General features: G+C 36.4%; 1 protein-coding gene across 1 annotated transcript in view; it reads left to right on the top strand.

Annotated features, from left to right (window-relative positions):
- LOC134533192 (ectopic P granules protein 5 homolog) overlaps positions 1-18,498 on the top strand; it is a 147,761-nt gene that overhangs the window by 114,350 nt on the left and 14,913 nt on the right. Inside the window, exons 25-27 of the mRNA XM_063370564.1 lie at positions 1,808-2,026; positions 11,913-12,073; positions 13,127-13,306. Coding sequence (XP_063226634.1) covers positions 1,808-2,026; positions 11,913-12,073; positions 13,127-13,306 — 560 coding nt within the window. The remainder of the gene's footprint in view (positions 1-1,807; positions 2,027-11,912; positions 12,074-13,126; positions 13,307-18,498) is intronic.

Here is an 18,498-nt window from a genome sequence, read left to right as displayed (position 1 = left end):
GCGGCAGACACGGCACACATAATAACGGTTAACGGTGCTGTTCACGGAGTTTCATGCAACTGCTAAGATATTTTGACTTAACAATTAAACTTACTCATGGAGTTATACCGTATTTACCCATGTACCACCCGCCCCCATGTATGACCCGCACCCCAAATTTTCAACATACTCTCTGGAAAAAAAATTTTTTCACTGTAATGTCTATTTACATGTGCCTGCATAAATAGGGAAAAAGAGTCTGTCATTGTAACAACAAAGAAAACTCTTTATAACTGCAGCACAGAATTTTACTAACACAAATGCATGAAATATTAAGAAAAAAAACCCAGTAATATTCATTGTCAAAATAGTAGATCAATTTTGCTAAACAACAGACGTAAATTTGGTGAAATAAATTTTAAAATGTTTGTATGCAATAACCACAATCGTCAACTGTTCAGTCCGTTGCAACATCCTGCAAATAAAAATAAAGCTCGTAGTGCCAAATAATTAAAAATAATGAGTGATGCCATAAAACCATTTTATTCAACGTAAAAAAAACCCGTAGCAAAAACGTGAGTTGTATTGATGCCAGTTATAGTTAACTCGGTTGTAAACAGAGCGTGCGCGTAGCAAGAAGTTTGCGAGCTATCGCTATCGATCTTCGACTACGTGCGTGCGCTCTATACCGAATGATGCCAACTGGCGCTGTTTACGTTTTATAGGTGGATTACAGCGACTCCCGACACGTTACGGATAAAGTTTAATACTTTTAAAAACGTCTTGAAAACACATCAGAATACGTCGTATTACGATTATTTAAATTTATTAGAAAGCGTTAATCTCAGAATAAACCGCGTAAATTACGGGAAGCAGTTTATACGCGCGTTGTAAACAACGGCAATTTATTGCATTGCATCATGTGAGGTTAAAACGGGACCGAAATAAAATGGTGCAAATGTCGGGAAAAAGTAAATAACGGTAACGTAAATAAGGGGTTTCGCTGTATTTTCATTGTAATAAATGCGTCCAGCATTCGGTAATGTACTATAAATCCAATTTTTTCAGTCTTCATTGTTGTCCAAAACCTCAAATTTCGTGTATGACCCGCACCCCGACTTTTGAATGTTGTTTTTCAGAAAAAATGTGCGGGTGGTACATGGGTAAATACGGTATTTATTAAAAACCAACATAGGTTACTTATTTACACACATATTCAACCACACCGTACAATATTATTTTTTTTAACCCAATGTTAATAATTTGCGTAAGGTGCTGTAGTACATTATTTTTACACTAAAAATCGCTATAAAATATGGGACCCATACTAGAGTAAATATGGTATTTTATGCTTTGTTGTATTGTGCGTGAGACTAAAGCAGTAAAGGGAATTTACTGTTAAGTACATAGTAAGGCATTACGTTAGTATCTGCTTGTTGATTTTCACTGCTCACTTCACTATTACAAAGAAGAATGTAGTTGCCAGGTACAATCTCCTTATAGTACACGCCAGATGTCTTGTGAGCTGTTAGCACAGGGTGAGAAGCGAGACAGAAGGTCATACTTATCAGTGGGTTGCGGCCAAAGAGATTGAAAAATTCCTTTGGGTGCTGTATTTGTATGTACAAAGATTGATTATTTTTTTTAGAACAGTTGATGTGCAACTGGGCGGTGCAAAGTTGGCACTCATTAGTTCCGTTGGCTCCAATTACTATTTGGCTTTTCCCGTTCTTTCCGAGAAACTTTATTTCATCTAACCATGAAGCTCAGCTTGCAAGATGTTTGGCCGCTCTATACTTGCTCCAGTAAACATAGTGGTGTCTTGCAGTGTGCGAGCAGCTGTGGCCGTCGCTGAGCAACATGTTCTCGCCGTGGGTCGCGCCGTACCTCACCAAGAACCTGAAGGAGCCGACTGCAGCGTGGATACAGCAGCTGGCCGACGATCGCTCCGTGCTGCTCCCCTGGATCATCGCCGACGGCCCGCACGCTCACCGGGCGTTCGCCATGTTCACCGAGTGCATCCGCTTCATCGTCGACACCCTGCCGGGTGTGTAGTGCATGCTGCTTGCTCTCTCTTTGGCACCGACTTGCATGTTCAGGTTTGCTTGCAATAATTTTGATACTTACTGTTCTATATGATGGGACCCCCAACTTTTTTGATTGTCAGTTTATGAGAAATGCTTTTGGGAGTGGAAATCACAATCAAAATGTGCATAGTACTTGAAAATTATTAAAATTAATATTATTATTACTTATTTACTAGACCTTTTCTGGTGCCATATTCTCATTTTTTCACTAGAGTGATTATACTGTATCTTTTGAAAAACCAAACTTCTGTTAGAAAAAAGTTATGTGTCATGACTTCAGTTAGATTTAAGATTTATTGATAGAAAAAGTTAGGTTGAATTGTACAAAAGAAAAAGTGAGAAATTAATAACATGTGAATGAACGCAACACTTGAAAGACATGAACCCTTAACAAATCATTTATTGACACAATCTAAATTGATAACAAAGCATATTAAAATATGAAAGTCATTCCAACTATTTCCTGGAAAAAAATAACTTAGCTGTAATCAGAAATATCTACCTAGCGTTATCAATATGATGGTCGCAAACTATGCAAATGTCCTGATTCAAAAAAAAATTGTTCTCAAATCAAAAATTATGTTTTTCAGATTTGATTACAAAGTATCTTGGGTTATTTTAGAGATGGGATTTTTGAATCTTGGATTTGTCGAATATACCGAATCCTATGGATTCGAGGATTCGTAGGATCCGAGGTGGGATTCGAGGTGGAATTCGAGGTGGGTTTTTCAGAGTTTTAGGTAGTAATTGAAAATTGTAGTGCTGGGCGAAGTTCGAAAATTTCGAACCGAACCGAACCGAACCCTTACGTTCGGTACGGTTCGAAACCTCTTAAAATATATTCGAAAAACTGAACGTTCGTTTAAAAAAAATTACGTTTTTCTAATTTTCTAACCCCCATTTGAGACCATTCACAAAACAGCACAACAAAATTCCATTACTTGTAATATTCCGACTTGTATCGCATAATCGTCGCCTCAACAGTTTCAAGCGCAAACAAAATAAAAATAAAAATTTAATAATCGTCACATAACTCGCATAGCATTTTCTCATATAGGCGCGCTTTGTTTTTTGTTTACTTTTTAGAGAATTTTGTATGCATTTCTCGTACTACATAATATAAACTATCGTACAAATGCCAAAGGTATAGTATATTATACCTTTAACTATAGTGCGTGTACGAGAAGTGTTGTAAAATCACCAAACATTGCGTACCCCATACGTTAAACTAAAGCAAAGTACGAGAACTCTCGTATTTCGGCAAAACTAACGTGATCAAGTTAACACAAGACAAATGCGGTAGGAAATTATTACGTAAATTACGTATTTTAAATTACTGGGATGTATTTATTTTCTTTGGCCTTTTTGGTTATAACAGTCAAGTACTGAAAATATTAATTTAATTTTGTGTATTAAAAGTACTGGTCCAGTAAATTTTACAGTAGGGTACTAAGTTGACTAGCGTAGTCGCGGCAGCCATCATTATTTCTCGTGTTTTCTTTTTTCCGATGCAAATCTCTATAACTACACTTCTTACGTTACGTTTACAATATTATTGTTTTTGAGGTGATTTGCGATGAGCAGGCTTACGTCGTTTAAGTTTTCCAATTGGAGAAAAGTAGGGATGGGACGAATCCACATTTTGGTCGAATCCGAATCCTTGTTCGAATCCTCAGTGTTTGTCATCGAATCTCGAATCCCAGACCCACACTAAACTTCACCACATGTTATTAAAAAAAATCACACATTTATTTTAAAAAATTACATAGGCCTATGTATTAAAAAAATCACATGTGTATTTATAAAATTATAAAATAAGTGCATAGTGTATACACCTGATATAAAATAGAGACAAATAACCTCAAAAACCACACTCGTAAGTTTGCATCTGTCTAATTTTCTGTTAAATTAATGCTTCCTATGTTTTCAATAAAATACGTTTGTATAACAGACACCATTAAAAAAAAGTTACGTTTTTTTCTGCAATGTTATATTATTGAAGGTTTGAAATGATAGAGTAGTTATGCTAATTGACAAAATGCAGCGTAGTTTATCTTATGTTTGTGCCATTTCCGTTACCTTTATAATATAGTTTAGGTATACAATTTTTTAGAGCTGGACGAACCTCAGTTCTCTGGTTTCGAACGGAGCCGAACCGAACCTCATACAGAATTAATTGTTTTGAATTAAAATGAACCGATGACCAGCATTTTGGTCTTTAACTTAATGGTGAGAAAGAAAGGTTCTCCAGCCATATGAAAAATTAAAACATTATATTGCTTAGCTTATATATATACCAACTTTTAATTCATGAAGAAGTTCCAGCATTTTGGTCTTAACTGAGTGGTGAGAAAGAAAGATTCTCCAGCCATATGTAAAATTAAAACATTATATAGCTTAGCTTATATATATACCAACTTTTAATTCGTGAATAAGTTACATCTAAATTTCAAAAAGACTATATTCCTTTTTAAGTGTAACTAACCTTCATTTAAAAAAAATATTATAAAGATGACGTACATTTAGCATAAGGCCACATAACATATTTTTGTGGTAGACATAACCTAACATTTTAAATAAGTAAAACTTTTTAATAGGACACAAAAAAAAGACGAATGTGAATTAAGTTACCTATCTACATATTTTTGTGGTAGACATAACCTAACATTTTTAATAAGTAAAACTTTTTAATAGTACATCAAAAAAAAGGCGAATGTGAATTAAGTTACCTATCTACATTACAAAACCCGCTGACTGCAGTTGCTGTTTTCTTGGAAGAATGCTGCTCGTTAGAAGAAACTTTAGACTTTTTTTTGGGGTGGTTCTGGGTCATCTGGGTCGTCATTATCTTTTCTCCATTTGGAAAACTTAAACGACGTAAGCCTGCTCATCGCAAATCACCTCAAGAACAATAATATTGTAAACGTAACGTAAAAAGTGTGGTTATAGCAATTTGCGTCGGAAAAAAGAAAACACGAGAAATAATGATGGCTGCCGCGACTACGCTAGTCAACTTAGTACCGTACTGTAAAATTTACTAGACCAGTACTTTTAATACACAAGATTAAATTAATATTTTCGTTACCTGACTGTTATAATCAAAAAGGCCAAAGAAAATAAATACATCCCAGTAATTTAAAATACGTAATTTATGTAATCATTTCCTACCGCATTTGTCTTGTGTTAACTTGATCACGTTAGTTTTGCCGAAATACGAGAGTTCTCGTACATGCGCATTAGTTTAACGTATGGGGTACGCAATGTTTGGTGATTTTACAACACTTCTCGTATACGCACTATAGTTAAAGGTATAATATACAATACCTTTGGCATTTGTACGATAGTTTATATTACGTAGTACGACAAATGCATACAAAATTCTCTAAAGTAATCAAAAAACAAAGCGCGCCCATATGAAAAAATGCTATGCGAGTTATGCGACGATTAATCATTTTTTTTAATTTTGTCTGCGCTTGAAACTGTTGAGGCGACGATTATGCGATAAAAGTCGGAATATTACAAGTAATAGAATTTTGTTGAGCTGTTTTGTGAATGGTCTCAAATGGGGGTTAGAAAATTAGAAAAACGTAATTTTTTTTTTAAACGAACGTTCGGTTTTTCGAATATATTTTAAGAGGTTTCGAACCGAACCGAACCGAACGTAAGGGTTCGGTTCGGTTCGAAATTTTCAAACTTCGCCCAGCACTACAATTATCAATTACTACCTAAAACTTTTAAAAACCCACCTCGAATCCCACCTCGAATCCCACCTCGGATCCTACGAATCCTCGAATCCATAGGATTCGGTATATTCGACGAATCCAAGATTCGAAAATCCCATCCCTAGAGAAAAGATAATGACCCAGATGACCCAGAACCACCCCAAAAAATGTCTAAAGTTTCTTCTGACGATGACGAGCAGCATTCTTCCAAGAAAACAGCAACTGCAGTCAGCGGGTTTTGTAATGTAGATAGGTAACTTAATTCACATTCGACTTTTTTTTAATGTCCTATTAAAAAGTTTTACTTATTAAAAATGTTAGGTTATGTCTACCACAAAAATATGTTATGTGACCTTATGCTGAATGTTCGTCATCTTTATAACATTATATTTTTTTTAATGAAGGTTAGTGTACACTGAAAAAGGAAGATAGTCTTTTTGAAATTTAGATGGAACTTCTTCATGAATTAAAAGTATATATTTATATAAAGAAATTAAATGCAAAATGATTTTCTCTAAACTGTTTTCTTTCCTTCATTATTTGTTGCATAAACTTTACTTATAAAATGTTTTGCAATGTTTTAATAAAGCTAAGCTATATAATGTTTTAATTTTACATATGGCTGGAGAACCTTTCTTTCTCATTATTCAGTTAAAGACAAAAATGCTGGTGGTCGGTTCATTTTAATTCAAAACAATTATTTCTGTATGAGGTTCGGTTTGGCTCGGTTCGAAATTTTTTTGCTATGGTTCGATTCAGTTTGGTTTGGTTCGAAACCAGAGAACTGAGGTTCGTCCAGCTCTAGAAAACTGTATACCTAAACTATATTATAAAGGTAACGGAAATAGCACAATCATAAGATTAACTACGCTGCATTTTGTCAATTAGCATAACTACTCGATCATTTCCAACCTTCAATAATATAACATTGCAGAAAAAAACGTAACTTTTTTTAAATGGTGTCTATTATACAAACATATTTTATTGAAAACATAGGAAGGATTAATTTAACAGAGAATTAGACAGATGCATACTTGTGTGGTTTTTGAGGTTATTTGTCTCTATTTTATATCAGGTGTATATACTATGCACTTATTTTATAATTTTATAAATACACATGTGATTTTTTTAATACATAGGTAGAGACCTGAAAAAAGTGGGGTTATTTTTTCTCAAAAGTGGTGTTATTTTCCCCAAAATTCGTGATATAAAAGCGAGGTTATTTTATTTAAAATTTATTTTTAATTTGACATCGTGGATGTTTCAAATGAAGTATTCTAAGTATTCTGAAGTATGTCTGATTATTTGATTGAACAAGTATTTTTACTTTTGAATACATATGCTGATAACACACAATTGCATAGAAAATAATTTAAATCATCATTTAACAAAGTAATACTTACTGAATACAAGAAATTTCACTAAAGGAATTTTGTCATAGAGCACTTTAAAAATGGAAAGGCTAGTAAAAGGGTAGGCCTAGACCTACGATGCTAAATCATTTTATTGCATTAGGATAAATTTTTACATTCATTCTGCATTCCAAGAAACCAAATAAGTTAGTGTCAATGTTTGTGGGGTAAAAAAAAGCAACCTAACCTAAAATGCTACAGAAAAAGTAAGTTGGGCCTAATTACTCTAATACCACAGTAGAGTGGCCTATTAACATCAAGGAAATTAATTCACACACTTTTTGTAAAAAAAATTGCGATGTCATATTTTTGTACTTTGAGTTTTGTCTACTTTGAAGCAGTAAAAATACTAAATAAAGTAGGCCTACAAGTTACCAACTTGCCACCATATTTTTACTAAATAGGCTTAAGTTACATTAAGTTACTTTACTAAACACGTGTGTATCACAAATATAATAAATATTTGGTGAGTAATTCACCGAAATAATTTTAGGAAACACTTTTAATATTGCAGGTAAGTTGTGTACAGATCGAGGTGGTGTTTTCACACATTGCAAAATGCAAAAAAAGAAACGGAGGAGGGTGGGGAATGAGTTGAGTTATACCTTTGAATATATATACTGTATAGAAGTCGCGAGTGGATAGGATTTACTCTACGTTTTTCAAAAGCGTAAGATAAGCAGCTTAGGAACTTCACCGCTGCAGTGCGCTGCCGTAACGCCCTGTATCATCTTAGTTGTTATTTACACGTTAGAGCGCAGCCCTGTCGCCCGCTGTCATTCCCCGCACCCCCCACCTATCATTCACTGCAGCTCAAGTTCGTTCAACGGGAGGGGGAAGGGGTGTTTGAAGAGTTCAACACTTGTCCGCCAGGGACCACCACAAGTAGATGCCTTAGAGATGGTGGCAATTGCGGCGGTGAATTAACCAACTACCTCAAAACCGTATTAGAAGTTTTAACCTGGGCTGGCGACTTCTATACAGTATATATATTCAAAGGTTATACCCAGCCTCAAGAAAGAAAGAAAAAAATTATGCCTTCAGCTTATCAATGTGTATGGACATTGGCATTATTTTTATTAAAACAGCGAGTTTCACCGACTCTCCGACATGGTTAGGCCTATGCACTGTAGGACCTAACAATACCTTATTTAATGACCTAGAAGTAATAAAAACAGAAGAGCTTAACTCAGAATGCAACGGGGAAAAATCCTACCTTCAACGAACACATTTAACCATGACTTTAAATGTGGGTCTTCTAATTTCTCCAGCGGTAAATTTGCCTTGGCGAATACCTCTCGTTTTCATTGCCATGTGTTCAATGTCGATTTTACGTTGATTTACGCTGCCGAAATTCTCGACAACAGACGTCTGGATTTTCCTTTCAGAAGAACCATTCGTGTATTTTCTTTTAGAGTTGACATGTTTTATACTTTTTTTTTTTTCAAACAGAATCTTTCCTCTCAAATACTACTCTGCAGTTGCAGTATTTACACATAAGCGTTGACGCATCTGACGCATAAACACCGGCACTTTTGAATTCGTCGGCTCGTTGCCGTACACTGAATGGAAGTTTTGGCATCTTTAAACTTATAATAACGGCATGAAACTTTAGATAAATCACTCGTATGCGACAATCACGTCAAAACCCAAGAAGTGAAATCTGAAACGGCGATCGTTTCGCATCGCGTGTGGATGTTTTACTCCAAATCGATTAGTCGAACTTATTTAGATACAGCGACTTAGAGAACACATATATCAAAGAAAACTATAAATATCAATGTATTCAATAGGAAATATCGCCAGCTCGTAAATTCGTTAAATGAATCGTGAATTTTTATTTGTTTACAACAAATTCGCGTTATTGACTCAAAACATTAAAAATCGCGTTTCTACTGTGAAATAAAGAAATTCGTGTTATTTTTCGGGTTTATCGCGATCGCGAATTTTTCAGGTCCCTATACATAGGCCTATGTAATTTTTATAAAATAAATGTGTGATTTTTTTTAATAACATGTGGTGAAGTTTAGTGTGGGACTGGGATTTGAGATTCGATGACAAACACTGAGGATTCAAACAAGGATTCGGATTCGACCAAAATGTAGATTCGTCCCATCCCTAGTTATTTTATATGAAATATTTAATGCTCTGGGGAAATTTAGGTCAGTATTGCACAATAATCCTCTATCTCAGACTACTGAACCTGTAATACTTGATAGCAAAGTATTTTCATTGACTGTTTTATATAACTGAGGCAGAATTAACCATGTAAAATTGTCAATATGTAGGGCCCATGAAAAATGGTAAATAAAACTGCCTGATTTCGGTAAATAAATTATAGGATTTCGGTGGTATATTTCGGTAAAAAAAAAAAATTTTTTTTTTTTTTGTTTAATGAGTGCATTTGTTCTACTAGTTATTTAATTTCATGATACACACACAAAGCTTTGATACTTGATACAGCAATTACTAGATTCCTGCGTAAGCCTTACAGAAGTGGAAATGTTATCTAGTAGATTATATATACACATTACTTAAATATTACATCACAAATAGTGTCTAGAATTTTAGTCTTGTGTTTATGTATTTAAACATTTTGAGTATTAAATAGACCTATGCTATGTTCCTGCACAAAACTTTATAGAATTAATTTTTTCCTGTCAGGAGAATTGGCCACTTTGGCCAAATAAATAGTTTGGTAAACATGTAAGAAAGGGTTCCCTAAAAAATTAGTTAATTACAATTATTATAGTACATGTAAAATTTCAGGCTCAAAGGTTTTTTTTTTAATTTACTATAATTTTGTTTTACTACACATTTTCCGGCCTCTTTCCCATCAAATTGTGTTTATTAGGACGTTAGAACCTTAACACATTTCCTTGACTAACCTTTCATGTATTCATTTAACCATTCCCTCATAGCTGGGTGATCTAGCTTCTCTAGGGGAATATTTGCAGAAACAAATGCATGCACTGTATAGCTTGCAAATTTGACTTTAATTTCCTTTGCTCGTTTATGGAGAACAATATTATCCTCGAGTGTCACTTGCCTTTTAACTCCACAACCTGATGGTAATGTTTACCTGACTTTTTTTCTTCTCTAAATGAGATGCTCGCTGCTTGCAGTGTTTTTCACAAGTATCTTTCCTTTTCCAATCGACTACCATATTGCAAAATTTACACATCATTATCCACTTTTCTTTATTAAAAACAATGAATCCTTCATGCTCGTATTCTTTAGCTCGTTCAAACACTTATACGACCTTAGGCATTGTGAAGTATCAAGTAAACTTCAAACAAAACACACCACAACTACCTATTTTCGTTCACATTTACCTATTTACATGGAACGTAGGATCTTTTCAAACCTTATTTGGTCATTTCACATGACCGGCGTATTGCGACATTAAAATCCCATAACCTCTCTGTTATTATTTACAAACAATACAACAACGGAACAGAGATAAGTATCTCTGCAATGGAAACGAATATGGCCAAACTGCTAACTTCATCCACATCCCGCTAGGATCGCTGATAAATGGTTGCCGCTTTCAGGCCGAGTGTTTGGTATTTATTTTGCTTCAACTTATCTATGGTGCATCTCATAATAAAGATGGCTTACGATGTTTTTGTTTACTAAACGAATACGTTTTGCGGCAAAAGTATTGTTGTGAAACTTAATATTCATATCGCATTAAAATTCTGACATTTCGCGGATATTTCGTGAAACAACAAGAATATCGCGAATAGTAATGAATTTCGCGGCATCGCCAGTTATTTCATGAAAAAAAAATGCTGTAAAATCAAAATAGGCGTTTGGAAACACATTTGTAAGTGCTTAGAATGAAGTTCCAAAATCTTTAGTAAAATTTCGCGATTTCGTCATTAACGAAATTCGAGTACCTCTATCAATATGTGCGTCAATATTTTTGTGACACGAAATGCAAGTTTTCAATCACTAAATACATGATCAGGACACGAAAATGCAGTAGTGTCACTATATTTTGGCCAAACCATAGTTCAACGACTTTTAAAGATTGCTTACCTTGAGATGCTGCTAATATGGACCATTGAAAAACTCACGTCTTTCCATATCACAGATCAAAATAGCACAAATGGTCACAATCTTGCCATGACAACACTTATTGCCACTTGCACACTGATTTAAGTGCCACAGTTAACTTTGCACTATAATTTATACCAGGTAAATACTCACCTGACACAGGTGATACCTACTCTTACAGACCTGGACCAGAGAAGCTCTCCAGCATTCCAATTCCCGTAATGCAATGGCTCAACAAACAAATTGTTTGAACCACGCTGCTGAGGCAGCAGCTATATCACATAATGCCAATTCAAAATACTCTTGAAACTACAGTTGATACTTTAATGCATAAACCCAAGTTATGTATCTAAAATAAACATCCTCAGAGTCTTATAAACAAAAGAAACACTGTTGAGACATAATTTAAAATATAAACGAAAAAACATATTGTTCCAAAAAAATTAAAAAAGTAATTTAGCAGCTATAAAAATATGAGTGACCAATGTTTCAATCTGTATTAATGCTTTAGTAAAAATAGAGTTCTGATGATTTTTTTTCCCCTAGAATTATAGACAGTCAGTTACATACTGGTGTGTGGACAAATACAAAATGGTCACAGCTCACCAAAATTAGTGAGGTTGTGACGTGCATTAGGATTCTTGTTCCAGCTTGCAGCAACATCCTGTGCTTTGTGTGGCAGTACTACGTGTCGTGTTATGCCTACCCATCAGTCAAGGATTATGTGCTGAACGTTGTCCATGCCAATCTCCTGTCGCTGCCCTGGGATCGCTTCTGGCCTAGCATACAGGACATTGAGTGCATGCTGAAGGTAACACATGAACAATCTTACATCTTTTTGTCTATACAGTAGGGGTGTGTGAAGATTTAATCTGAAATTTTGTTGGAAAACTTGCAGTTGAGATAGTTTTTATACTTTTCATCTAAGTATTAGAGTTGGGCAGCATAGAGAATTTTGGTTTGGGAAAATATCAGAAGAGAAAAAATATTTCCCGTGGGAAACAGGATAGAATTTGGAACTGTTCAAAGTATTGAATTTCAAAAATTCCTTACTATTTCAAATGAATATAGTGATTTTTTTTGTGTAGGCCAAAGGTTGATATAGACAGGTGATTTTCAAGTACCACAAAATACCAGGATAAACTTTTTTTAATTTATGATAAATGTAAGATTAAAGTAAGAAGCTTATTTGGCAAATCAGTGTAACTAAAGTTATTCACTTGTTTTACTTAAAATTATGGCCCTGTATATATTTGGTAATTTTAAAAACATATTTACAATGAATTTACACTCAATTTTGGCACTATTATTTACATCTATATATGTTTAGTTTGCTTTCAATGCTTAAGTCACAATGCCTCTGGTGCAGATAAATGCAGCAAGTAAGCTGCTATGGTGTGAACATGAGGATAGATTGATGGTAACTATCAATTTTAACATTGTTTCATTTGCTGTGTTCACATTTTGTCCATAGGCCACAGCACAACAATTTCGGTCTTTTTGTTGATGGAGTCAATGGTTGAAGCTTATTTTGTTTATTATTTATCGATACTGGTTAAGAACGTGATATTAAACAAACAAATAACTGTTTAGTAGAGTTTAATATGGCTAAAATTTGTATTTTCAACAGTATGTTTCAAGCACTAAATGAAACGCTTGTTTACGATTGTGCCTGTTAATAATTTTCATGCCACCTTCAGTTGTTGATGCAGTCACTATTATATGTATAGTTATTTAAATATAACCTACTTTGGGACAAGTGAACATCCAATAATAATTATTTGTCAGAGTGCGAGAGTGCCATGTGTAGAGAACCGCCCACGAGCGTAGAACACAGAGGACCGGCTCGGGCCGTGTGTGGCAGGTGGTGGACCAGTACCTGCCCGACTGCCACGCCTTCCTGGGCAGCGTCTTCATCGAGGTGCCGTGGTGGACGTGGGTGGGCCACGTGCTCACCGCGCACCCTGCGACCGTGACCGCCCGCACGCACGTCTGCCTGCTGCACCTCCTCGTCAAGCTGGCCAACGAGCCCAGCGTCAGGCAGGTTCGCGCTCACTCCACCACTGCCCGTTTCACTTCCCTCGTCCCTGTGTTGTCGTGGGAGAGCTTTCCCACCGACAAATGAACATCTACGTATACTCCCGGTAGTGATGTGTCGGTTCTACTTTTTTTCCTGGTTCTCGATTCAGTTACAGTTTTTAAAAATTTTGTTCTTGATTAACTCCCACATAATTTACAGTCACGCCAATGATATAGTATGTCCTGATAGATGGTGTGTTTATTTGTTCAATATGAATTCTAAGTGCCCCACCTAACTGTAATGCTACACAATTCACCTAGCCCCTAGGTAGCACAGGTGCATAATGTCTCACAAGCAGGCCACAGTAACACAATGCACATCCTGTGGTGCTGCAAAATTCTAGTAAAACATACTACGTTAGTTGAAAACTTTTTTTTGCAGAGTGAATATTTAACTTATGCACATAACAAATTGCTTGAAAAAATGTAAATAACTGTTCACAAGAAATTAAGTAAATCAAAAGAAAATTAAAAATAAAAACTATTTTAACAGCAGCACACAACAGCAATTGCAAGTTATGCATTATCGTGGGCAATGGATGTAAAACAAAAGTTAACAAGGGTTTGTTAAAAGAAAGTGTTTGATTTGTTGATTTGAGTGATGTAGGACTGCAGCAGTCATAGCAAACACCTACAGTTCATGAGTAGTAGACAGCTATAAATCATGGTAATTAATTTTTATTCTAGATATTTAAAAGTGCAGATATTAAGCATGTTTTATTTTTCCATAGGTCTACTTTTAGTAAAACCAATCACCCCTGTCTCCAAGTGAAAAGAGGGGACAATAAAAGGGTCGGAATCTTGGCACAAAGAACTATTTTTGTTTAAGTTGGACACATCCTGCCACTGCCAGTGCTGTGGTATCTTTGGGGGAGGGGGGGAGTGGCCTCAAATGGAAGTTAGAAAGACCTGTGCATGGGTTGCCCGAAATATATGTTTGTCCCCCTGCAACAGCGTTTTACACCACAAGTCTATTGTCTTTTCACCACTGAGAAATGTTTAGCTGTTAAGCTTTTTCTGTGGTCGGTTCCCGGTGCCGATTAATTTGCTGAGATTCGGCAGAACAGAGAACTGAAAACTGGGCCTGACACATCAGTAACTTCTGGTTGTAATGTGAGTGATCTGTCTCTAATGATATTTTTGTCAACAAGGCATAAACTAAAAACACGTGCCAGTTGCACTTGTATACTCTACTGTAAATAATACTGTACCTTGGAACAGGTAAAAACCTACCGTAGTTAATGAAGGATTCTTAATTGAGACTTATACGGGCATTTCACTCTAGTAGGGAGAACAAAGGAATACTGGGACAATGTAAACAGAGCAGCAGGTAGTTGGTACAGGCAGGCTCCAAAGGTAGGCGTGGCGCCACGTGGCAAGGTGGACGGGGCGGGGAAGACACGTGGCGGTTCCTCAGGTGGTGGTGGTTGTCTCACGTGGCGTGGAGCTGTCTTCTTGTGAAATCATGGGCGGCGGCCATCTTGGTTCATATTTTCTAAGCTAAGAAGTGCTGGTGTAGAGCACTGGTGTTATTTTTTAAGAATAAAAATATTTATTGCGGTAACCGCGCCCCGAGCCCAGGGACTGAAATTGGAAGGCAGCGATGCTAACCACTAGACCAGAGGTCTGTTGAGGGAGGAAGAATTAAATAAGGAATATATGCTTTCAGTTGGGCTGCGGTAAACCCAAAGACGCGCCAAACTTACAGTACTAGTTATGTGTAAATTTCAAAACTTCATCTTTATTACTAATGCGTAATGCCTAATTAAAAAAATACTAAATTCCGCCATCTTTTTATATTTAAAAAATATTGTTGTCTGCTGTCGGCCATAATCTCTTTTATGGCCCTGCCAAATTTTAAAAAAAGTCTGATGCTAGGGACATTAATCATTTTTTTACAGTTTCGCAAACTTAGAAAATTTAATCTGCTGAAGGCCACCATATTTTTTACTGGCGCGACATTCAAAAATACTAAAGGGTTGTTATGCAGAGGCGTGCAACATTGAAAACAAAAATACTAAAGAAAGCTATGCTTATAGTACCAATTATGTAAAAATTTCTAAAGTCCGCCATCTTTTTCACTACTGGCGCCAAGTTTAAACTTAAATGGGGGGCGGATAGGATAAGTTAAGTATTTACGTATAATGTTTTAGCTAAATAATAATACAGTAAAACCTTTTTGTTGCGACCCCATTTATTGCGATCACCTCTCTATTACAACCCAATTTCGAGGAACCGTGAAAAAATTGCCGAAAATCCGAAGAAAATCGGACATAAAATAAGTTTCTTGTGGTGAGTAGCATGTTACTGCGTTTCTCTTGCCCAGTACTGTACTGCTGTAGCAGCGCATATCTAAAAATAGATACCACTTCCTGTCGACCGCTGTCAGCACTTACGACCCCCATTCCACGTCCCTTTGCCGGCAGGGTGCAGATAAAGGTTTTTGTGGCAACGTGTTTACGTTTAGCTTTTTGCGAGTATCTAGTGTGGTACGACGCAGTTAAGGCAAAGCTACCTGCTGGAATTCTCTTGATTTTGATTACTATTGGTTGACAATGTTTGCTTAGTTTTTGAAGTCCGATTTGGTATATTTTCTGGCTTGAATTTGTGAACTATTGTTGATGACTTATGCAGGTTTTTTCTATTTTTTTCTTCCGATTTTGTGTATTATGACTTAATAAATAAAATACCATTAAATATCAATTACTATTAATACAACGCAGGAAAAACCCTCCGGCCACAGCGAGCTAACATGGTAGTCGGCCGCTCGCTCGCCCTTTCTCACTCTCTCCCCGTACCGGTACCGTGCGCTGCGGCCAATCTCGGATGCTGCTTGTACTTGTTAACAATCACGTTATCTGCTTCATTTTAACGAGGAGAGTAAAAATATATTAAAACTGTCAGCAAATTGATAAAAGCTTTATGTGTACCCAAAACAGGGCACAACACTGGCCCGCCAGTTGTTTTCATTCAAAATGTGGCTAAAGAACTTGTATGGATCAGGCTGAAAACATCCGGCAATACGTGTAGGTTATAAGGAATCTTGTTATGAATTGAGATGTTATGTTTTTCGAGTAGATACAGCGACCGACTGGATTCACGCCCGCCTCGACTTAATTTTAACTGCCGCAGAGATGTTTATTTTGACAGCTCGAGCAATTATCTTTTCCCGTGGGTTGAGAGAAAAAGGTCGCTTCACCCAGCATAAAAAAAAGGCTACGCCACTTATTCCCCACGCAGGAAACACACTGGCTGCCGTCTGTCTCCCCCGCATTTATCTTTCTTCTAACATTCCACGTCTCGCCTCTCGCATGAGCAATAACGAAGCGACCACACATTGGGCCGTTTTATGCTTTGTTTGGTGACAGTAGCTTGATTTTATTCTGTATATTCCTTTTCATAGGACCCTTGCTATTAAAATACATTTATATTTAAGTTTTAAAGCTTGTAAATTCCTTGCCAGAGATGACTGAACTCAACTTGGTGTGAAAAGTGACATATTTTGACATACTTTTTTTTGGGCGAATTTTTTGGGGAGGGAGGGGTCCGAAAATATTTACAACGCTCTTACCCCTCCCTCACCCCTTTAGTACCCCATTCATAAAAGCCAAATTTTACGGGAGAAAGGAGGGTGAAAAGAGCATTTTCTCACTGAAGGTTTTTCAAAGGGGAGTGAAGTTGGGGTGTTATAAGGAAGGACTCTAGATGTTTTGTGTGTCTGGGAGGGATGAGCTAGCCTTGAAGAATGAAACGAGGGGAGGGAGGGGTGAGCTTATGCGTCATGAAGCCGCTGCCGCCAGCCAGCCGGGCGAGCTTCGTGTGCGCCCACTCGCGTTGCAGAACCTACCGCTGCCATATATTTAAAGGAAATGTCCCATTATTTTTTTTTTTTATTCTTACATAAACATTATTGGAAGTATTAAAGCCGACACAAAAATACGCTGTGTGTTAAAATTAACAGATTTTAATGATCTTTCAATTTTTTTTTTTCCCCCTCTGATTTTCACTTTTTGGTCAAAATGTCCAATTTTTTGACGGTTCCCGAGAATGTATTCGTAAAATCACTGCTTCGTTAAATCCGGGGTTCGTGACATCGGGGTTCTAGTGTATTTAACTACGGCAAGCAAGAAATCGTACATGTAAACTAACCAGTAAAAATAAACTGTCTTTTCACATATTTTCTTTAAAGGTGGCCTGTAGGGCGACGGACTTGTCATGAAGGTTGAAGTGGGTTTAAAGCAAAGCCGTCTAGAATTGTGAGTGACAGCATCCTGCCATTGTACAGCTGGTTTCTTAGCGAGTAGCGGTTTGGGAGACCCCCTCTATTACGACCCTATTCCTGGGAACCGTGAGGGGTCGTTTCAGAGAGGTTTGACTGTATTATAGCATCAAGCTTACTAGCAGCTCTTCAGCGCCTAGTCATAGCATAGTGTTAAGTCAAACGTTGGAAGTTCTTTGTAGCCAGCATCACTCCGTTGAGCACTGCGGTGTGCAGACACAGTCCAGCCGGCCTGTCGGCCCGCTTGCTCGCCGCATGGGGTGGATAAATTTTTAAAACAGACGCACAGGCATCCTGCGATTCAACGGACCTTTATCTGTGCCTGTATTGTCTTTCAATAAAAAATTAAGAGGAAAATATTTTCCTCAAATTAAATTCTTTTTCCCCTTAGTTAAATATTACACGTGCCTTCCAGACCCACATAAATTTTGCCCAGATAAAAATATTACATGTGCCTGAATTATTTTCCCGACAAATTTAATTTCTCCCAAGTTAAATATTTCTCACCAGTTAAATATTACTTGTGTCTTCCACATAAAAGTATTGTACATAGAAGAGTATTGAAGTTTTTGTTGCTGTCAATTAATATTACTAGCTAAAACGAACATATATAGCAGATTGGGCTTATTGTAATAATGTAGGCGATACCAATGCATATTGATTTTAAGTCTATAATAATTTTTTTATTTAACAATTATTATCTAGTACCTTATGGTTGGCAATTTGCGGACTGAGTATCAATTAAATGTTCAAATTATCATCTAATAGTACTTTTTACATGCTTATTGCCATCTTTGAAATGAGTGATTTTTTTACTTCTCGGAACTTTGCTACAAAAAAATTTGTAATATGGAGAGTGCATGTAAAACAAAATAATG

Source organism: Bacillus rossius, chromosome 6, assembly GCF_032445375.1.
Source record: "Bacillus rossius redtenbacheri isolate Brsri chromosome 6, Brsri_v3, whole genome shotgun sequence".
In the NCBI taxonomy this organism is placed as follows: domain Eukaryota; kingdom Metazoa; phylum Arthropoda; class Insecta; order Phasmatodea; family Bacillidae; genus Bacillus; species Bacillus rossius.
The sequence above is the reverse complement of the archived record's forward strand: the minus strand, read 5'-3'. Positions and strand labels throughout refer to the sequence as shown.